This window comes from Nannospalax galili, unplaced genomic scaffold (genome assembly GCF_000622305.1).
Source record: "Nannospalax galili isolate Female #2095 unplaced genomic scaffold, S.galili_v1.0 scaffold751, whole genome shotgun sequence".
NCBI classification, from domain to species: Eukaryota; Metazoa; Chordata; class Mammalia; order Rodentia; family Spalacidae; genus Nannospalax; species Nannospalax galili.
Genome location: NW_008331125.1, coordinates 3,426,086 through 3,449,134, shown reverse-complemented (window position 1 = coordinate 3,449,134; position 23,049 = coordinate 3,426,086). Strand labels below are relative to the sequence as shown.

At 39.8% G+C, this 23,049-nt stretch overlaps 2 protein-coding genes across 9 annotated transcripts in view; one reads left to right on the top strand and one right to left on the bottom strand.

Annotated features, from left to right (window-relative positions):
- The window catches only part of Kif2a (kinesin family member 2A), a 66,074-nt gene extending 54,407 nt beyond the window's left edge, over positions 1–11,667 (top strand). For 4 of the 5 annotated variants that reach the window (XM_029557889.1, XM_029557883.1, XM_008856336.3 and 1 more), the window contains 4 exons: positions 211–361; positions 4,768–4,869; positions 6,538–6,673; positions 10,064–11,667. In XM_029557889.1, the coding sequence (XP_029413749.1) occupies positions 211–361; positions 4,768–4,869; positions 6,538–6,673; positions 10,064–10,149 (475 nt within the window). In that variant the 3' untranslated portion in view covers positions 10,150–11,667. The remainder of the gene's footprint in view (positions 1–210; positions 362–4,767; positions 4,870–6,537; positions 6,674–10,063) is intronic. The other variant, XM_008856345.3, reaches the window with a different exon arrangement.
- A 2,037-nt stretch (positions 11,668–13,704) lies between these two features.
- Dimt1 (DIMT1 rRNA methyltransferase and ribosome maturation factor) overlaps positions 13,705–23,049 on the bottom strand; it is a 19,115-nt gene continuing 9,770 nt past the window's right edge. For all 4 annotated transcript variants that reach the window (XM_008856325.3, XM_008856331.3, XM_029557894.1 and 1 more), the window contains 5 exons: positions 20,843–20,935; positions 19,325–19,389; positions 17,537–17,600; positions 15,777–15,883; positions 13,705–13,863 (listed from right to left, as the gene is read on the bottom strand). In XM_008856325.3, coding sequence (XP_008854547.1) covers positions 13,821–13,863; positions 15,777–15,883; positions 17,537–17,600; positions 19,325–19,389; positions 20,843–20,935 — 372 coding nt within the window. In that variant the 3' untranslated portion in view covers positions 13,705–13,820. The remainder of the gene's footprint in view (positions 13,864–15,776; positions 15,884–17,536; positions 17,601–19,324; positions 19,390–20,842; positions 20,936–23,049) is intronic.

Genomic DNA, 23,049 nt, shown 5'->3' with positions numbered 1-23,049 from the left:
TTTCTATTTCTAAAATAATTGCAAACTAGCCTAAATAAGGTAACATTAAACAACCAAACATCTTACTGTTTCACAGATTTCAGATTAATTTGGCCTATAAAAGTGGCATCATCAATCTTAGTGTGTTCATTGAATTGCTTTTGCAAATGTTGGTGGTTACTTGTTTCTCTGTATGAGTCTTTCTTAATTTCATATAACTTTTATTTATAGGGTGAAAGAATTAACTGTTGATCCAGCTGCCGCTGGTGATGTCCGTTCAATAATGCACCATCCACCAAGCCAGATTGATGACTTAGAGACCCAGTGGGGTGTGGGGAGTTCGCCTCAGAGAGATGATCTAAAACTTCTTTGTGAACAAAATGTGAGTGACATAATATAATTGTAACTGATCTAACCTTAGGGGTTTTTTTTTCCTTATTAGCAGAATTTAATTGAAAACCATGGTCTAAAGCAAGCTCAGCAAACTACACCCTACAGGCTAACTATCTGTTTGTATAAATAAAGTTTTACTGGAATATAGCCATGTTTTTTGTTTATAGGATGTCTGGCGACTTTCTTACCATAGCAGCAGTTACAGAGAATGTATGACTCATGGATCCAAAACAGCTGCCTGGCTTACCAGCCTTCTGATCTAGTTGGTTTTTTGGTTTGTGTTTTATTTATTTTTTTTTCCCATGTGTATGAGTGTATTGTCTGCATATGTGTGAGTGCACCCATGCAATGAATGCCGCAGAGATCAGAAGAGGGCTTCGGATTCCCCTGGAACTGGAGTTAAGAACAGTTCATAGCTGCCATGTGGGTGCTGGGAATCGAACCTGGGTCCTCTGCAAGAACAGTCAGTGTTCTTAACCGCTGAGCCATCTCTCCAGCCCTTTTTTTTTTTTTTTAACAGATTGTATACCAGTATTAAAATTTTAGCAGCTAATATAATTTGAAGATTATATATACAATATGTCATATATAAAGGGTTCTTAAAATTATAAATATTCACCGGGCCTAGTGGCACGCGCCTTTAATCCCAGCACTCGGGAGGCAGAGGCAGGCGGCTCTCTGTGAGTTCAAGGCCAGCCTGGTCTACATAGTGAGTTCCAGGACAGCTGGGGCTACAGGGAGACCCTGTCTCAAAAAGACCAAAAAAAAAAAAATTATAAATATTCAACTATTTAAGATTTATATGGCTAATCTGTAAGGACAGGCAGGTAGGCAGGTATAAAGAAAGGAGAAAGTGTGTGAACTAGGCATGGGTGCCACACACCTGTAATGCAGTTATCAGGAAACTGAGGCATGAAGTTCAAGGCTAGGCAACAGTAAGTTCCAGGCCAGTTAGGGCTGCAGTGTAATATTCTGTCAAGAACAAAAAAGGTGGGGAGATCGCTCAGTGTGTAAAGTGCTTGCTGCATGCAGGATTTGAGTTCTGATCCTCAGCACCCATGTAAGAATCAGGAATATGGGGGCAGACCATGAGCAGGACGGAGACGACCTTGGAGCAGCACTTGGAGGACACAATGAAGAATCCCTCTATTGTTGGAGTCCTGTGCACAGATTCACAAGAACTTAATCTGGGCTGTTGTGGTACCCTCGAATGAGCATGCTGGAGTAATATCTGTGGTAGCCCAGCAAGCAGCTAAACTAACTTCTGACCCCACTGATATTCCTATGGTGTGTTTAGAATCAGACAATGGGAACATTCTGATCCAGAAACATGATGGCATCACAGTGGCAGTACACAAGATGGCCTCTTGACATCTCCTGTCAGTTCTCCAGCAGCCTGTCACAGGGATTCAGTCCTACCTATGCTAATTAACGTTAAACTATTAAAGTTCTTAGGTCATTCATTTAATGTACAATGAGCACTTTTCTATTTATATTATAACCAACCATCAAGATACTAGAAAGGATCATAGTAGTTTGGGCTTTTGTCATTTTGCCTTTTTGAGACCATCTCACTTTGCAGTCCAGCATAGCCTAGAACTGTACAACCCAGGCTGACCTCAAATTTGTGGTCTTCCTGCCTCATACTCGTGGGTGCTGGGATTACAGATGTTTGTCACCAAGGTTCAGGTCACTTTGTATATAGAACTTGGTTGTGGTCAAAAAACCTGTTCAGAGAAACAAACAAACAAAAAGAATCAGGAATGTGGTGTGTGTTTGTAACCTCAGTGCTGGAGGGCAGAGAAGTAGATCCTGTGGGTTTACTGCCAGCCATTCTAGCTGAACCAGTGAGTTCTAGGTTCAGTGAGAGACCTTGCCTCAAAGGAGAGCAATAGAGGAAGGTGGTATCTTCATGTAGTTGCCTATAATAACATTGAGAGAAATTTTTTTTCTGTGTATGAGATTTAAAAGTGCTTTATGGAGAGATGGCAGTTAAGAGCATCTACTGCTCTTGCAGAGAGCTCAAGTTTGTTTTTAGCACCCACATCATGCAGCTTACAACAGCCTGTAACTCCAGGTGCAGGGACTCTGACATCCTCTTCTGGCCTCTGCAGGCACCTGCACATACATATGTATAATTAAAAATAAGTAAAAAGCTTTTTATTAAAAATAAGTAAGAAGCTTTTTATGCAGTTATTTCACTTTTAAATTGTGTATTCTGTATGACTCCTAAAGGCTTATTTGGCTTTTTTTTTTTATGTTAAAAGGTAGCTTTTACTAGCTGTTTATTCTATGACATACATTTGCTAAGTATTTTACTTAATTTTACCTTATTTAGTCTTCCAACTCAGTATGGTAGATGTAATTATCCTTACTTCAATATCAATATAAGCCACTTCACCAGCATTAAATAAAAGTGCTAAAGCCACAATTGAAACTTATATCTTTATGCCAGAGCCAAATACCAGTTAAATTTATCATCATCTGCAATACAATAATTTTTCAAAAACAATGTCAATAGTGTTATGTTGTGATATTTCTAGCAGATGTAAGTGTAGAACATTCTAGAGTAACAGTTGAAAATGCTTCATTTTGGGTACCCCATTGACTAGGACCTCATGCATCTCATGCATGTTGGTTAAATGCTCTGGCACTGAGCTACATCCCCCAATGAAAATACTTCATTATGATGTCCACATCAATGTGATTGAAACAGGGCTCAGAGCAGCTGTTTCAACCAAAGGATATCTTCCTGACCCAGTGCAAAGTAGCTGGTGACATTGGTTGTCATAGCTGGAATAATGTTTCAAGCTTCTAGTGGGATCCTGTTGAATGCCATACAGTGTGCATCAGTTCTAAGATTGAGAAAACATAAAGGGTTATAAACTTGACCTAGTCCATCATCTCTCAAAATTTTGAAAGACACTGTAGTTCTGAGAATGTCAGAGCAATTCTTGTTAGATATGATACCTTCTGAAAACAGAGAAAGCCAGAGTAAGATAGACTCTACCTATAGCATATCTTTGCATTTTGTGTTTTACTGGGCCTGTACAGAGCCAGAGCTTTAAATAGGACATCAGAAGTTCTTATGGCCCCAGTATTTCAGAGTGTCTATTTCTTTCTTCTTTGCCTTTGAGATTATTCAGCATTAGCCCTACATTGAATGTTAGTGCAATGTTACTATAAAAACATTAAAGATTTCTTTTATGTGTAGGTGCACCATGTGTGTACAGTGCCCACAGAGGCCAAGAGAGGGATTTGAATCCCCTGGAATTGGAGTTACAAATGATTATAAGTTGCCACGTGGGTGCTGGGCACCTAACCCAAATCCTCTGGAAAAATAAGAAATTCTCTTAATCACTGAGCCATCTCTCCAGCCCCTAGACAAAAGTGTCTGGGAGTAGACTTTATGTAATATGGTCATTTGCATAGTTTCTGCAAGCAAAGTGGGGAGAGAAAGGGATATTTGGAGCTGAAGGTTAGCCTGGTCTGCGTAGTGAGTCCCAAGCCAGCTAGACCTATAGGAAAAAACCTTGCCTCAGAAACCAAAATCGGAGTATGGTCTCTGAGTACATACTGCTCTCATGCCATCATAAACTCCTCAAATCATGTCGAACCATTCTTAGAGTCGGAATATAGATATATATATGAAGTATGAAGTAAATTGTTAATGAAGACAGTACTAACCAGTATAATCTGAAATGTTTATATTTGAAAGTTTGGACTGTTACAGAAAAAAACACTACTTTTTAGAGTAAGTCTGCAACAAAATTTGACCTAAGTGAAAATTACTTGCGCATGTTCTCATTGCCTTACTTACATTACTTTGCCCCACAGAAGGAAATTGTGGCCTTTTCTCTTGTGTATATGTATTGTTGTAGTCTTCACCATTGAAGTGTTTTCAGATATTAAATATCTTTTTATTGAGTGGGATTTTTTGTTGTCATTGTTTTTGGAGACAGGGTCTCTATAGCCCCAGTTGGCCTAGAACTTGCTATATAGACCAGACTTAAATATCCTTTTTAAAAATGATTTTGCAAAACTTCTTTTGAAGCTGGAGTATAGCTCAGTGATAAGGCTTGCAAGTCCCTGGGCTCCCAAGGAAGAGAAGAAAAACTACTTTGACATTTTAAAATACAAGCTGTGGGGCAAGAGAGATGTCCCTGGTTAAGAGTACCTGGTTCAGTTAAGAGGCCTGTGTTCAGTTCCCAGCACCTGTGTAGTAGCTAATAAGCACCTACAACTCTAGTTCCAGGGGGATCTGATGCTCTTCTCTTCCCTCCAGGGGCTCCTGGACACAGTGATGCATATAAATTTGTGCAGGCTCACACATATACATAAGTAAAAATAATGAAAAGCATTATGTCATAATTTTTAAATCTTTTTTTTTTTAAGGAAGAAGAAGTTTCTCCACAGTTGTTTACTTTCCATGAAGCAGTCTCACAAATGGTAGAAATGGAAGAACAGGTTGTAGAAGATCACAGGGCAGTGTTCCAGGTAAAGACCTTTCATCAGAATATTTGTTGTAATTAACCAAAAATTTCCATAAAACCATGCATATAACACTGTTCCTAAATTTTTATTTAAAATTACTTAATATTGTGTGTATGTGTGTATTTGTAGGACATGTGGTAGCAACTTTTTCCATGTTTTTTTTTTCTAATAGAATGGACAGGTCTGGGGATGGAGAGTGCTTGCCTAGCATTCACAAAACATACCAGGGTCATTCCCTAGCATGTGTAAGGATTAATACTGTGACTTAATATTTCTCTGCACCATGGCTAAAAGATCTGCTTTATTTTGTATTCTTGTCCTTATTTTTCTTGTCCATTTTTAGAGATTTAACCTTTGCCTAGCACTACTACTTTATTAGGCTGGTTTGACAACAGTAAGAGATTCTTAAAAGTGATATGCAGTACTGGAGGAAGTCAGTCTTTGCAGAAAAGGACGAGTAAGTGCTACAGGAGACTGGAGTGGCAGCCGATGGGGTGGAAGCTGCACATCCTTGCAGGAGCAGTCACTCTGTGCTTGTTGGGCTTGTGTTTGATTTGGATTTTGTCTTTAAGACAGGTCTTGCTGTGTTGCCTAGGCTGGCTTTGAATTCCTGAGCAGCTGTAATTACAGATACTCCACCCAGCTCTGTGTGTGTGTGTGTGTGTGTGTGTGTGTGTGTGTGTGTGTGTGTGTACATGCCACAGTGTATGTATATGGTCGAGGACAATTTGCGGGAATCGGTTCTTTCCTTCTACCTTGTGAGCCCTGCGGCTCAAAGGCTCAAACTTAGATATTTAGGGCTTGGCTCCTGTGCTCACTGAGCCATTCATTTTTAACAAGTAACGATCTTGTGGTATATTTGAGTGAGCAAAGATACCATGTGGACATCTTTGTAAAGATTTCCTGTATTGGTCCTACCCATATTACGTTTCCTGAGGAAAAAAATCTTCCTCATTGATCTGTATTTTTCTGATATTGAAGAAATCTTTTATCTACAAACATAAGAAAAGTTTGGAACTTTGTACAATGACCATCATTTCTCACTTTGTTCCCTCCTCTCCTTCATTTGATCTCCTTTCCTTTCCCTTCTCCATAATGCCCATTTCTCACTCAGCTCCCTTCTCTTGCTTTTTTGAGCCTAGTTCTTGCTATGTGACATAGACTGTCCTAAACCCTTAGTCTTCCTGCCTTCCAGTTGCTGGTACCTAGCTCACCCTGCCATTTTTACAGATGAAGTCTTATGTTTATCTATTAGTAAAATGCAATATTCTGGCTATCAGTATAGTGTTTTAAATAGTTACCTAGATGTAAGTGAATTCTTTCTGTAGTGGTGACACAGTATAGTTGTAATTAGCCATTAATTGGTGTTTGAAATTTTGATATTTTTATATGCCTTAAAAACCAAGGAAATATCCATCCATTCCCCATTGCCTTTTGAGACAGGGTCTCATTACGAAGTTGTAGCTGGCCTGGAACTCACAGAGATCTGCCTACCTCTGCCTCCTGAATGCTGGGCTTAAAGGCATGTACCACCATGCCCAGCAAGAAATACTTCTTAATTTTACTGTGAATAAATGTCAGTGTCTATCAGTATTTTAGAGAATTATCACTATATTTAATGATTTGTAAATTGGTAAAATGTTTTACAAATACTTGAATTTTTATTTTTAGGAATCCATTCGCTGGTTAGAAGATGAAAAGGCTCTCTTAGAGATGACGGAAGAAGTAGATTATGATGTGGATTCATATGCTACACAACTTGAAGCTATTCTTGAGCAAAAAATAGACATTTTAACTGAACTACGAGGTAATTTATTTTTCATTTTAATGTTTGGAATGAAATCTGCATGACATTGAGATGTATACTAGTGGGAAGATTTTGATATGAGGACATAGGAAGTGAAGATGGTGGACGCCATTTAGTATCTTTTTGTCCAAACAAAAAGACAACCAACCATTCTCTTTTTAAAAAAAAAAATGGGATTGGGAGAGGGCTCAGTGTGTAAGGCTCTTGGGCTTTCTTGACCCAAGTTCAGATCCCTAGAACCCATGAAAAGGCAAGTAGCACCCGTCTGTGGTCCTAGTAAGCTTATGAGGAGATGGGAGGTGGAGACAGGAGACACTCAGAAGCTCCAGCTATCTGCAGCATGGCACACATAGTGACAACCACAGAGACCCTGTCTCAAACAAGATAGAAGGACCAACAGGCAGGGAAGTTGGTCCTCTGAACTCCACATGCACTCCTGTACCCACATGCATGTAATACATCATACATACACAAAGGTTTTTTTTTTTAATTGTTTTTGTCTTTTTTTAATATTTTTGTGTATAAGTGTATTGCCTGTATGTATGTGAGCGCACCCATGTCGTGCATTGCTGCAGACATCAGAAGAGGGCTTCAGATTCCCCTGGAACTGGAGTTAAGGACCGTTCATAGCTGCCATGTGGGTGCTGGGAATTGAACCCAGGTCCTCTGCAAGACCAGTCAGTGCTCTTAACCGCTGAGCCATCTCTCCAGCCCCACAAAGGGTTTTTTAAAAAAAACCCACTGTCATTTCCAGTTCTCTCGTGTCATGTTTGGTAAATTTATTTAGGGCTCTTTTTGTTTTACTCATGAATAGAAGCATGTAGCTTACCTGGACACTATGGATTTTTGGCTTTATTGGCTACTCTGTGTGCCTTTAAATACACTTTGTGTATGTTGGTTTGGCTCTTGCTTCTGTGAAAGTTTTCGTGTACATGCAACTCAACATGAAATCAGATTGAAATTTCTACTTTTTAGCCACAGATAGGCTGTTTAAAATTTTAAAGCAAACCCTTCATGAAGTTAGTTGATATCATGCCCTATAGAGTAAGTCATTAATGATTGCTCCTCTAAAAGTGCTTGTCTTGTTTATATTCAAGCTTTGATTTAAATTATTTGGGTAATTTTTCTAATAATCCACAATCTGCCTTTCTCTGTATGTGTGGACATGAACGTGGAAGGCAGAGGTTGACATCATACCTCTTTATTTTTTGAGATAGGGTCTCACCAGTTAGCTAGACTGACTGGCCAGCAAGCCCCAGGAACCCTGTCTCTACCTCCCTAGTGTAGGGATTATTGCAGGTGTGTGCTACTGCACTGTGCTTTTTCACATGGGCGCTGGGAATTAAGCTCTGGTCCTTGCCAAGCACTTTACCATCACCCCCAATCCCACAACCACCCTAATGTTCTGTGTTCTAATGTTTCCTTGGTTGTCTCAAATTCCATACAGCACACATATTTTTGGAAAAGTTACTGTGTAAGCAGTGCAGTAGTCAGTCATCTTAGAACTTTTTTTAAAGCTATCCAGAGATAATTCTAGATTAATAAAAGAAGTTTGAGAGCTTAACGGGCACCAGACCCAGTACTCAGTAAATTGATACTTGCTGAAGGACAACTAAAACACCTCTAGATATTACTAAATGTTCCCAGGGCCAAAAATCACCTCTAGTGGAGAATCACTGCTATAAAAAATATCATTTCCAAGTAACCTATAATTTGCTACTCTGTTGATAAATTTAAAAATTTTAAAACATAACAAAATTATGTGTATGGGTAGATTGCCTGCATGTAAGTGCACGCATATCTTGCAGTGCCCGCTTGAGGTCAGAAGGTGGCGTTGGAGCCTCTGGAACTGGAGTTATGGATGGTTGTTAGCCATCATGTGGGTGCTGTGAACCAAACCCAGGTCCTTTGCAAGAACAGCCAAGTTGTGCTCTTAACCCCTGAGCTATCTCCCTAGATCCAGGGGATCCAATGCCTTCCTCTAGCCTCTGTGGGAATTGCGTGTACATGGAACACATACATACATGTAGGCAAAACACTCAAACTAACATAAAAAAAATGTTTAAAAAGAAAACCCAATTAATTCCAGCACTCAGGAAGCAGAGGCAGGTGACTAAGACTTAGTTCAAGGCCAGACTGGTCTACAGTTGCAGGCTAGGTGGGGCTACAGGGAGACTCTGTCTCAAAAAAGAAAAAAGAAAACCCAATTAAAAAATAAAATTTCTTAGCTTAAAAAGAAGCCAAGTAGAGGGGCTGGAGAGATGGCTCAGCGGAAGAACACTGGTTGTTCTTACAGAAGACCTGGGTTCAAATCCCAGCACCCACATGGCAGCTAACTGTCTGTAACTCCAGTTCCAGGGAATCTGATAGCCTCTTCTGTCTTCTGAGGGCACTGCATGACACTGATGCACTTACGCAGGCAATAAATATATAAATTTAAAATAAAAAAAAATTTCTAAAGCCAAATAGAGTAGAAATTTACCGATATTGAAGACTATTTTACGTCTTAATAAAACTCACCATTTCCCTTTTAGTTGTGACTACTCCAAGATTTTTTGTTTCCATGTTGTGGTTTGGATGGGGTTTTTGTTTTGAGACAGTCTTAGTATGTGGCCTTGGCTGGCCTGAAAATTGCTATGTAGACCAGGCTGGCCTTGAACTCACAAGATAATCCACTTGCCACTGCCTTCTGAGTGCTAAGATTAGAGCTGTGCAACCCCATACCCTGCTAGAATTATTTTTGTTTTACACATATGAGTGTCTTGTCTGCATGTATGTAAGTGCACCACGTGCATGCAGTGCCCTTGAAGACTAGAGAGCATTGGATCCCGACACTGGTGTTGTGGACAGCTGTTGGCTGCCATGCAGGTCTCTGCAAGAGCAGGAAGTGCTCATAACCAACTAAGCTATAACTCAGCCCCGTGATGACATTTTGAAACATATAAAGCCTCCTGGGATCCCAAAAGAACTGAAACAAACTAAAATTCAACACTATAAAATGTGAACAACAAAAGAGAAATTGGTTGAAAAATAAAAATGGGCTTTTACTGGGACTGTGTAATGAAATTTATTATAGTTGAGCATAATTTAGTCCTGAGGTTCTAGACAACATAGGATAAAAGAAAAATACTGACTTGTTATGAAATAAATGCTAACTTGATATGCTCTTTAAGTTGTACACTGTGGGGCGTAGGAGTGCACACATAATCACAGCACTTGGGAGGCAGCTGCAGGCAGATCTCCTTAAGAATGAGTCCATGAGGCCAGCTTGGTCTACATAACTTGCCAGCTCGGGCTATTAGGGAGACCCTGTCTCAAAAACTCACACAAAAAGTTGTATGCCTATTGCTGTAATAGACACTCACTCCCTTGTTCTTTTCTTATTCCAAGATAAAGTGAAATCGTTTCGTGCAGCTCTACAGGAAGAAGAACAAGCCAGCAAGCAAATAAACCCGAAGAGACCCCGAGCCCTTTAAATTGGTATTTGCTGCTAAAGGATCCCAGAACCTTCAACACTGTAACATAAAATGGTTCAGCTGTAAGGGCCACTTGAAAGTTTAAAATCTTAGTGTGAGGAAAATGTCTTGTCCTTCACCTGAATACCATTTCAATTCTGTGAAACACTCTTCTGTCTCCAAAATGCTCCTAATCCAGGAGGCACAACTAACAGTTGGGATTAGTGAAGTATTTTGTCTCATTTACCCAGATAGTGATTTACTTTTGGAGATCCTTACAATTTTATCCCTGTATGGAGATATTCGACTTAATGCAGAGGGGGAGTAGGGGAAGCCACAGCATTTCCTTTTAACTCAGTTCAATTTCCATAGAGAGATTGAGCAGTTTTGAATACTTTGCGTGCATGCATACCTCATCAGTGATTGTACATACCTTGTACTCCTAGAGACAGCTGTGCTCACTCATCCTTCTCCAGGCCTTCACCAAGGCCACTGACCCTAGATTTCTGAAGCACAGCCAAGATAAATTACATTCCTTATTTGTAACTGTAAATTACCTTTACTGTGTGTACATTTTTACTGTATTGGAAACATTTTTTTGTGTGTGACTAGCTAATTTTGCAGGATGTGCCATATCAATTGAACGGAACTAAAGTCTGTGACAGTGGACATAGCTGCTGGACCATTCCATCTTATATGTAAAGAAATCTGGAATTATGATTTTAAAACCATGACATGTGATAATTTTCTTAGCATTTTCTTTGTAAAGAACTAAAATATAAACTAGTTGGTGTATAATAAAAAATAATGAAATTCTGAGAAGAGTTTTATCTTAGGATAATACATATATATGCAATGTGTGTACCAGTGGTGTTAAGACTAATAGTGCAATTTGATTCTTACCAATACCATTATTTAAGTTGAAGTGTTCATTGGCCCCCCAAATTTACTTTAATGTACTGTTAAAGGAAATTGGCTTCTGATGCATGAACATTTATATGTACATTAAAAGTTAGTTTAAGCCAAGCGTAGACAGATGTAACTCCCCTTAAAAAGGCAGGTCATACCCACACTCCATCTAATCTTTGTTATGTGTCGGTTTGCCATTTGGTGAGAATCAACATATTCTCACCTATAGATTGATGGTAAGGTAAGCTACTCTTTAAATGGCAGCCCTTACTTTTACAGCTGCTACTATATAAGAAAGAAAACTGGCCATTTTTCATGTAAATACTGTGTTTAAAGATTTATATATCTCTCTAGGAGTTTTCCCTTGGTTTCCAGTATATAGTCCAGTAGTTGAACAACAAAAGAACCTCCCAAGGATATCTTTTGATTAACTCTAGGGAACTGCTAACTCATTCATGAACCAAGGGGAAGCTATGAATAGAGTCCATACAAGCCAGAGTCTGTTCATGAATGAGAGGGTAGCTGTGAGAAATCCTAACACCATGGTGAAAAGCTTTGTAAACATGAAATCTAAAACAAATGTAGATTTTTCACAATATGCTTATTAATAAATGGAATCTATGAAACAAATTTAGATAATGTATTTCACTATAATCACCTTTGTTTTGGAAGGAACTCAGGTTTTCTTGCGGTTGTAAAATATATTTGTGTTTATTTCACAAACGAGAGGAAGAAAGAACTATTTCTATTGACCTTGCAGAGGCTATTCAAGAAGGTAATTCAGAGTGATCCATATTTAACAGGCAATAAAGACATGAACTTGCTCGTTTTACTCACATTTTAATATTATTGGCATTAGACAGGTACTGTCTTTGGAAGTTCTCTGTAGACACATATGCTGCCTTATGAAAGCTTCATCCTGATCAAAGTATTTAGAAAAACTGGTACCACAAAAGATCTTGGGAAGTAGCATGCAACCATTCAGCTTTACAAAGGGAAAGCTGAAGGCCAGAAAAAGGACTAAAAACAAGCAATTCATGGGGGTAGAGGTTAGGTGTGGTACAAGTGAGCTGTGCAAGACTTTTATGAGATTAAAAATAACCCCCCAGAATAGTTGTCCATGTGGCTTCTGCAGCTCTGGAAATTTTTTGTTCTAGATAATTTGGTGCTTTTATCAGTCTTGAAAGCTGCTATACATTATTTTAACAATTTGATATATCGCATTTACTCTGAATGCCAGATTTTGTAAAAAGGAATGTTTGCCTGTATACTCAGTGCACCTTTACTAAATTAATTGGAGACACTTTTATGCTTCTGTTGTGAGGACAGCCTAATATTCAATGAAAGTATTGTAATTTCCTTATATAAATGAATTAGCTACTGTAATTCCTTACTAAAATTTATCTTCAATCTGACAGTTTCTAAATGGCTTAAGAATAAACATCAGGTACTGGTATTTTAATCAGTTATCCACAAGTCATGAATTAAAAGGAACCAGGAGTTGTGGGAAAAGGCTGGGGTGTTTTTGTTCACTTTTTTAAAAAGTTGACAAACCAGGCATGGTGGTGGCACATGCCTTTTAATCTCAGTGCTTGGGAGCCAGAGGCCCCAAGGCCAGCCAGGGCTACATTGTGAGACCCTGTCTCAAAAAAAGTTCAAAACAGAAATTTCAAAATCTACTTGAAGCCATGCATACTGGCACACACTTGTAATTCCAGCACTCAGGAGGCTAAGCAGGAGGATCCCGGGACTCAGATCAGACCCTCTCTTGAAAAAGCAACTTAAAGCCGGGCATGGTGGTGCACACCTTTAATCCCAGCACTTGAGAGGCAGGTAGATCTTGAAGCTCCAAGCTAGCCTGATCTACATAGCGAGTTCCAGGGCAGCTGGGGTTACAGGGACCCTGTGAGACCCTGTCTCAGAAAGCGAAAAAAAAAAAAAAAAAGAGAGAGAAAAGCAAATTAATGAAATCAGTTTGATTTATAAAGTCCTCTTGAGTTTTTTTCTAAACCTGAAATATTGTAAATGGTTATCTCCCCCAAGAAAAGACATGACATTTTAAAGGTTAATTTCTTTCTGATTGAGCTTCCTCAGGTCAAGAGGCCTAGGCCGGGCATGCTTTAATCCCACACTCAGGCAGGCAGATCTCTGAGTTCAAGGCCAGCCTGGTCTACACAGCAAGTTCTAGGACAGCTGGGGCTACAAGGAGACCCTGTCTCAAAAAAAACCAAAAAATATAATTGTGCCTAGAATGCGCATAGTACTGGATAGTTACAGCAGATTCTAGCTTACCCAGAACTCTCTTGCAACCAGATAGCTGATGAGGAGACATTAATGTATAGAAACTATAGTATGAACAAATGGGGAAAAGGAAAAGTTAGTCACGTTAAATAATTTTACTGTACATGTAATATGAAATGTGGAAATGTACAGCTAGCTGACTGAGCTGGCGGCCTAAGGAAGGTCTCTTTGTAACAGTAAACAGAAAAGCAGCATCTTTATCCAGAACTGTTACAAGTGTAAGGCTGTATATTATCTGTGGCTTTTGGACTTGTATTCTGTGTACATTGGATCTGCCTTGTGTGACATCTCTAAAACACCAAAACCAGAGTATCTTAGGTGCTTAGAACTGACAACCTTAGAAGTACAGGACAGAAGCAGCAGTAGTTTGTTTTTGGTTTTTTGTTTTTTTAAAAAAGGAAATGACCTGTAGGAAAAAAGCATCCACATTCTTCCCAAATATTAGAAATGTGTATTGTCTTGAAAAAGTCTTTTCCCAGTAGCTAGGAAAAATGGATACCTTCTGCATTGAATCCATGTAGCAACCTGGAGGGGAGGAAACAAAACAGGGATGTATTGAAAAGCCAACTTTTGACACACATGTGTACCAGTAAGTCTAACATACATACACTGCATACTTACACATCTACTTACTCCTAACACTAGTCATTAAAGAAACCTTATTCTCCAACCAAAATTTCCAAAGTATTCCTTGGTTAAAACGGTCATGGGCCAGGCGTGGTGGTGCACACCTTTAGTCCCAGCACTCAAGAGGCACAGGCAGGTGGATCTCTGTGAGTTCAAGGCCAGCTGGGGCTACAAGGAGACCCTGTCTCAAAAAGACAAAAAAACAAACGTCATATTGATGCCTCTCTTATTTATTTATTTTTTGGTCTCTTTGAGACAGGGTCTCCCTATAGTCCTAGCTGGCCTGGAACTCACAGAGATCTGCCTGCCTCTGCTTCCCCAGTGCTGGGATTAAAGGCGTGCGCCACCACACCCGGCCCTGATGCCTCTTTTCTAAACTACTGGCTTAAACTATTTTTGATTAGACTAAAGTTACCTTACAAATTTTCGCTATCCTGACCTCAGCTCATCACTTGCTCCATATCAGCTCATCACTTGCTCCATATCAGCATGATTAGCTAAACAAGAAGCTAGCTAGAATTTGAGACAAAAAGTCAGTCTTCACATGCCTATTCTCTGGGCTGTTACTATTTTACTTTAGTTATTAGCAAACTGTACCTTGAAGAAAGTAATAATGAAGTTTTTAAAAAATGAGGTATTTGTTTGGACCTGATGATTTTTGAGGCTGGCCCATAAGAAGAAGCCCAAATAAATTAAAAATCCAAGTGTAGGTACTTAGAAATAGTATTCAACTTCTAGGATTAACATCTGGTAAAGTAATATATGCCTGCTAGGGAGCCCACAAATCAAACTTCATTTGTCTTAGTTAAATAAAACTTACACTGAAAAGTCAAACCAATGACTTACATCACTCTACCCTCACTAGAACACAAATGCTTTAAAAATAGACTGGCTAACCTGGGCAAGTCCCTCTGCTTGTTGGGAGACCAACTAGTTCTGAACTAAACTGCCCAGCCTACATCATGGAAAGTTACACAGCTACCTAACTACCTATAAAAGATATCTGATTGCCCCTGCTTACTGCTGTTTCTCTGCTCCCCCCAGAGACAGGCTTGTTTGCTCTCAAATAAACTGCTCTCAAATAAACTGCTGCCACTCCCCACTAAGTAAATAAATAAATAGGGACACAGCCTAGTAGAATACTCATCTAGCATGTGCAAGGCCCTGAGTTCAGTCCCCAGCAATGTAAGAAAATTGTACTGACTAAAAATGTCCAGAACTTCTGAAAGTTATTCATGAGTAAAAACAATACAAGGTTGTCCACTTGGGTCATTTATTGAAATCTGCTTAGTACAAGTAAAACTTTGGTCTGAATTGTCCACGTATAATGATCCTTTTAACAAGAGGTATAAAATCTGCCTTAACTACAAAACAACTATTACTGAATGGTTAATCAGGTATGGTTATAAACTGAATGTTTATGATTAACATCTATTTAACAGTAGCTATTCCAAGTAAGGAAACAAAAGAACCATCAAATCCAGCTTGCATGTGTTAGGATTTTTCAACCTTTTTGGGCTACTCTGAAGAGATAAGCTATTAAGATTCAGACCATGAGTGTGCACTGGGGATTGGCACAGAGGAGAAACATGTGCACCAAAGCACGCATTAATTAACCCAGGCGATCTTCTGGTGTAGACTGTTCTTGAAACATTCATAGCTAACTAGCCTACATCATCTTTACCATGCCATAGAAGAGCTATGCAATTACTCTCCCACATAGCACCTTATACTACTTAAAAGCCTTTAAGTCTCCAATCTGAAGATACCAGTAAAGAAATGTAAACATTTAAAAAAAAAAATGTAATTACCTGATAAAGTCATCTATGTCCATGGAACGGGCCCGTTTGTCACTAAAACCCGTACTGGTTAGGATTTGCTGTATTTTATCTGCTATGCTGAAATCTTCTGGTATAACCTATCAATGAGATTCAGAATAAATGTACAACATCTTTAATGAAGACACCTTGGCTATTTCTTTTTTAAAGATTACAAATCCTCTTTATAAATGACAGCTGGGAAAACCTATGTTTGGCTAATTAGGACTTAGATTTCTAAGAAATTAAGAGGCTGATTTTTGACAGAATACTTTGAGCAATACCTTGTCATATATATTACTCTTTTTCATCTTTAAAAATCACAAAACAACCAATTTTTTAAAGCAATTATTGATCTTTTCAGAAATTACATATTTTGGTCATAAATTTCACCTACCCAGCTATGTTTCTCAGAGATAACTTCTCTCATCCTTAAGCATGTTAGGTGGTGGTCACACCTGTGATCCCAGCACTCGGGAGGCAGGAGGATCACCGTTAAGTTCAAGGCAAACCTGTGTTTTGTACTTGATTCACACTTTTCCATTAAAGATTTTTCTTAATCCAGTTTATTATTATTTTGGTGTTTTTTTTAAGACAGGGTCTCCCTGTAGCCCCAGCTGGCCTGGTACCCACTGTGTAGACCAGGCTGGCCTTGATCTCACAGAGATCCACCTGCCTCTGCCTCAGGGAGTGCTGGGATTAAAGGCATGCACCCCCATGCCTGGCTAGTTCATTTTTTTTCAATTTAGGCTGATCCGTAATGGCTTTTGCCCATAGTAGAGAATGGAGATAGTAAGTGTACTGAGAGAGATGGGCCATAAAAAATACAAAGGAGCTGGGCATGGTGGTACACACTTGTAGTCCCAGCACTCAGGAGGCGGATCTCTGTGAGTTCAAGGCCAGCCTGGTCTCCATAGTGAGTTCCAGGACAGCTGGGGCTACAGGAAGACCCTGCTTCAAAAAAAAAAAAAAAAAAAAAAAGAGATTGGTCTTAGTCTGCTTTGTTAAAGAGCTGAAAAACCAACAAATATTGTATACATGTGTATAAGAAGACTCCCACCCTGTCTAAAGGAAATTTGTTAAGTGGCACGAGGCTCACAACAGGAAATGATCTTTTCAGCCTATACTTACTGTGATTATTTAAATTTCCAGATGTTGAAAAATTACAAACAAAATAGTAACTTTAAAAATTATAATTACTATCCTGCTGTGGTGGCATACATGCCTTTAATCCCAGCACCTGGGAAGTAAAGGTAGGAGGATCAGCAATTCAAAGTCTTCCTCAGCTTTACAGTTTACAGCCTGGGCCACACGAGACCATGTCTCAAAACAAATGGTGATGGCTATCTGAGCAATAGATGGGGTAGTAACCATTCAGGTTAGCAAATTATAGTCATACACAGTTATTTTAAGCCAAGCAAGCTACACATCTGTATCACTGAGTAAACTGTAACTCAGCTGAATCCCATTCTTGTTAGTGTAACCAAATGTTAAAAGAGGCCATGGTCCACAGAATACATAGCAACACTAACCTATTAAAACTTAGCCAAGCAGGTGGCTCACACCTCCATTCCCAGCACTGAGAGACTGAGGAAGACTACTCTGAGTGTGACCTCAAACCCAGCCTGAGCTACAGAACAAGACCATCTCAAAAACAAAACCCTGTGCTAGTTACAAAATAGTTACACTATTTTAATGTTCCCCTTTGTAATAGTACACAAATCCCTTAAAGGACAGAAGTGATTTGTACTCACAGTATTATGGACCGAACAGTGAATTCTGTAATTTTTTTCCAACAGTTGTTGTACTGCACTTGATCTGTAAAGTTATGTCACAATTACAAAATCAGAGACTAGGTAAAATTTCATTTCAGTTTAGACAAGATTAATGTATGTTCCATCCAGTGAGATAGGTCAGCAGGGAAAGGCACTTGCCACTAAGCCTGATGACTTTAGTTCACTCCCCGGAACCCACATGATGGATGGAAGAAGAGAACCAATTCTGCAACTTGTTCTCTCTATCTCTGTGTCTGTCTCTCTAAACGGTAAAAAAATAAAATAAAATTAAAGTGTGTGCTCCATTTGATGAAATTCAGAAATTTTTAAAAGGTACAATCCTTTTCTTTAAATAAGACAAATTCCACACTGCTTTAAAAAGACAGATTCGGGGCTGGAGAGATTGCTCAGTGGTTAAGAACACTGGTTCTTGCAGAAGACCTGGGTTTGAATCCCAGCACCCACATGGCAGCTAACAACTGTCTATAACTCCAGTCCCAGGGCTGACAGCCTCTTCTGACCTCCATGGGCATTGCACAACACAGGTCCACTTACCTACATGCAGGCATTACGCACATACACATAAAATAAAAATAATAAATAAATATGCACACTTTGAATATAGCTAATAGGACACACACATAGACAAAGGAAAATTCCCGAGTCATCCACATCAAAGTAAGGATATGCCACATAAGGCAAGGATATGTATTTGGAGGATAAAAGGAGAGAAGCAAGAAACAGAAAAGGCAAATAAATAAATAAATAAATAAATAAATAAATAAAAGATTCTATTCCCAGGCCTACATGGCAGCTAACAACCATCCAAAAATCCAGTTCCAGGGGAATCCGCTCTCTTCTGACATCATGGGCATTTCATGACATGGGTGCGCTTAACATATACGCAGGCAATACACTTACACTCATAAAATGAAAATAAATATTTTTAAAAAAAGGTTCTCAAAAAAAGGTTCTCATTATGTTTCTCAGTCTGGACTCAGGAAACTCCCAGGCTCTAGGGATCCTCCTGCCTTAGCTTCCCAAGTTTCTGAGCCTACATATTAGGTACCTTCCACCTACAAGCTTCTTAAAATCTAAAGACAGTTCTTAGACCCTCCACAAAACACCCGCTTTAAAAAAGAAAATACTGGTCCTGGCTATAACACTAGCTGCTGGGAAAGCTTAAAAGCAAGATGAGGGTTGGGGAAATAGCTAAGTACTTGCCTACATTTGCAAGGCCAAAGGCTGAACCTTAGCCAAGGCAAATAAATATCTACAAGCCCTCTAAAATCAAACCTCACCACTTTTATCCTTGGACCCCAAGTTGTGTCGTACTTCGCAAAGTTATTGATAGCACAAGGGCCAGAAAGATGGCTCAGTGAGTAGAGGCACTTGCTATGCAGCCTGATACCTAGGGTTCCATCTCTGGAATCCACGTAAGGGTGGAAGGAGAGAATCAAATCCACAGTGTTGTCCTCTGGCCTCAACATGTGCACCATGGCATGTGCCCTCTCACCCTCAGTAAAACGTGAAAGGAAAAAAAAAGGTATATTATTATTTTTCCTGTTTTGCAAAGAAAATCCTGACTTGACCCACAACTCTATTATATTCTGCTTCTCAAAGTACAAAACTAGTTTAAAAAATGAAGCTTGTCTAAACATAAATCATCTTTGCACTTTAAGGTGGCTGTTGGTGTTATGAGGCCAAATACTACGACAGTATCTGGAATTGGTCATTCACCCATTAGAAACTTACTTGAACACTTACTTGAATGCAGCAGACAGTGTCTTGTTTTTCCGAACAAACGTGATCCTTACTAAGCCATCCCATTCCTGAAATATAAGATGGATGTTTTCTTCAAAATAACAAACTTCTAGCCAAGGCTTGGTGCCACATACCTTTAATCTTAGCACTCGGAAGGCAGAGGCAGGTTTGCCAGTCTGGTCTCAATAGCGAGTTCCAAGCCAGCTGGGACTATAGGGAGACCCTATCTCAAAAAAGACAAAACAAAAAAACCAAACTTCTCATCTATGCATGCTCAGTATACTCTTTTAATACTTAAAACCAGAGGAAATCAGTAGTCAGGAAAATGGCCTACATCTTGATCTAGCTAGCACACTTGACTTTTGTACTTGTGTGAATCTCACTGAATAAATTATTTTTTAATTAGAAAAATATGTAAAATTGTCTCCATAAACAACATGGCATTAATTAGGATCACTTTCAAAAATTAAGACGGAAGCCAGGCATAGTGATACATGCCTGTAATTCCAGCACTTAGGGTAAGGAATTAAAGTCATCCTCCACTACATTTGAGGTGGATTTGAGGATAGCTTTAAGTCAATGAGACTCTGCCTTAAAAAAAAAAAAAAACGGAAAGAAAACGGGCTAGACAGATGGCTCAGCAGGTAAGAGCACTGGCTGCTCTTGCAGAGGACCCAGGTTCAGTCCACATTGCAGCTAACAACCATCTCAAATTCCAGAGATCCAATGCCTTCATCTGGCCTCTGCAGGCATTGTATGCACAGATGCACTTACATGCAGGCAAAACACTCATATGTATAAGACTGAATACATAAATCAAAGCACAGACATGATTGAAGACACAGCCTCCACAACATTCTTCTCTAATGTGACTAGTAGTTTTCTATCAAGTAGCATAGATTTTTTTTTTTTCCTATCACAAAATCAGTAATTTTTTCTCTTTTTCTTTTGGAGACAGCGTTTCCCTGTAGCCCCAGTTGGCCTGGAACTCACTATGTAGACCAGGCTGGCCTCGAACTCACAGAAATCCACCTGCCTCTGCCTCCCAAGTGCTGAGATTAAAGGCATGGGCTACCATGCCTGGCAAAACCAGTAATTTTTATTCAAAAATTTTTGCCAAAAGTGCTGAGGGATGTACCTTGTTGGCAGAGTAGTTTCAGTATGCATGAGGGCTTGGGTTAGACCCCCAGCACCACCAAAATAAGAAAGCATTCTCACAACATTACTCCAACACAGCTATTTCAATTTCACACTGTTTCCCAAGTTTCATTCAAATAGACAAGTTTTCCACATGTCTTCTAATGGTTTTTGCCTTTTGCAAACATTTTCATGTTTTTGTGTAGTAGTCTTCACAACTACTTTACATCGTTATTACCATCTGTTCCATCATTAAGGATGTATAATAATTCACATTTCCTATGTTTGGACATTTAGATTGACTCAATATTGTTCTGCTACTGTACAATAACATTTTCCAACCAGGATTTTTTTTCCCTTAATGGCCCAGTATTTTAGCCTCACCTGAAAGTTGATAGGTGGTGGTGGGTTCCTAGGTTCTATCCTTACAACACTGGATTCCACCTTGGGTGGGGGTCTGAAGTTATTCTTCCCAACCTATTAATCAGAAAATGTTAAGTCTTCTCAAAGGCAACTTAAAAAAAAAAAAAGCAACTTTTAATTAGTAATCAAAAATGTTCTCTTAGGGGCTAGAGAGATGGCTCAGTGGTGGCTCAGTGGTTAAGAACACTAGCTGTTCTTGCAGAAGACCTGGGTTCATATCCTAACAACTGTACATAACTCCAGCTCCAGGGGATCCGACAGCCTCTTCTGTCCTCCATGGACACTGCACGACACGGGTGCACTAATTAAAATAAAGGCAATGCAGTCATACATATAAAATAAAAAATAGAAAAAAAATTATTAGTTAAAGGAAAACACACATCAATAGTTATATTTAATGGTGAAAAACTCAAAGCTTTGTCACAGAAATCAGGGACAAGTCACAGATGTTCCTCTCATAAGTACCTTTTAACATCTACTTGACTGATGTAAAAGGTTCTCTTAGCTGACCATGGTAGCTCATACCTATAATTCCAGCATGTGGGAAGTTGAGGGTTCCAGGCCAGCCTGAGTTAAAAAATGAGGCGATCCTGTCTTTAAAAGAGGGGAGGAGCTCACACAGAAGGCAAGGCCAGTTGTGTTGGGGACCCCTGCTGTTTGGGTCGCAGCCCAACGTGACGGCTCCTGGAACGCGCAGCAGAGCCCCGCCAGCCAGCAGCTGGTGCCCGAACGTGTGGCTCCTGGAACACGCAGCAGACCCACGTGCCAGCCAGCAGCTGGCGACCAACGTGAATTCGTGAGTATCCCTTCCATCAGAAGGGCACCAGCAATCCCTTTCTCCTATCAGGAGTGCAGAGTCCACCCAATCAGGGGGACATCATGAGCAGCGGGCCCCGCCAGCCAACAGCTGGCGCATCTCTCCCACCAGGAGAGCAGCAAAAATCTCTTTTTCCTTCATCTCCCATCAGGAGATTAAAAGGCAGCTGTGCCTTTAAGCCATCCCCACCTTAGCAGGATCGAAAATCTCTCTTTCTTTCATCTCCCATCAGGAGATTAAAAGGCAGCTGTGCCTCCAACCCACCCCACTTGTGGGGCCTGGCAGTCTCTTCTATTTTCCTCCTTGTATTTTCGGTCTAGGTCTTCGCATGAGAACGTTAATGACAAAGTAGCAACTGAGGCTTTCTGGTCAAGGCTACTCCTTGAAGTCAGCTGAAGGCTCTTTGCTTTTTCAGGATTCGTGAGTATCTCTCCCACCAGGAGAGCAACACAAATCTTTTTTTTCCTTCATCTCCCATCAGGAGACTAAAAAAGGCGGCTGTGCCTACAAGCCTCCCCACCCGTGGGGCTTGGCGAATCTTTTTTTTCTTTCATCTCCCATCAGGAGACTAAAAAGGCAGCTGTGCCCCCAAGCCTCCCCACTCGTGGGGCCTGGCAAATCTCTCTTTCGTCTCCCATCAGGAGAATAAAAAGATAGCTGCGCCCCCAAGCCACCCCACTCATGGGGCCTGGCCGTTTCTCTTTTCTCTTTTCCTCCTTCTAAAATTAAACTTCCCTAATTGGTTTTGTTATCCTGCCCCCCAGGGCATGCAAGCCACAGCTAAAACCAGTTAGGTGAGAATTTAAATTAACTAGCCCCTGCGGAGATAAACAAACAAACAAAAGATTTTAAAAAGCCATTTTTTTTTCTGTAGACCTTAAATCTGCAGCCAGGCTTGTGCCTGTCAGAGCGTTCCAATCCCCTGGTGTCAGACTGCGCCAGGAACATTAAGCGCTAGACAATACTATTTTCCTTTTATAATGGGTAATTCAGCATCACACCAGAAAAAACTCCAAATTCGCTCCCTTAAAGCCCTGCTTAAATCAAGAGGACTTAAGATCTCCCAAAAAGAAAGCTCAAAATTTTGGAATGAAGTATATCAATTTGCAACCTGGATCCTGTCAGCAGACATCTCTGATCCAGAGGTCTGGAATAACATTGCATATCTGGCTCGTAAAAAAGAAATCCAGGAAAGGCATAATTTTCCCCTTTCCTTTTTCCCCATAATGGCAGCCATCCAACAATGCTTAAAAAACCCACCTAAGATTGAGGAAAGCTTACAAGCACCAGAAAATAATAAAGAGGAGGGTTCCAACGATAAAAAAGACCCTAAAGATTTCCCAGTAGCAGA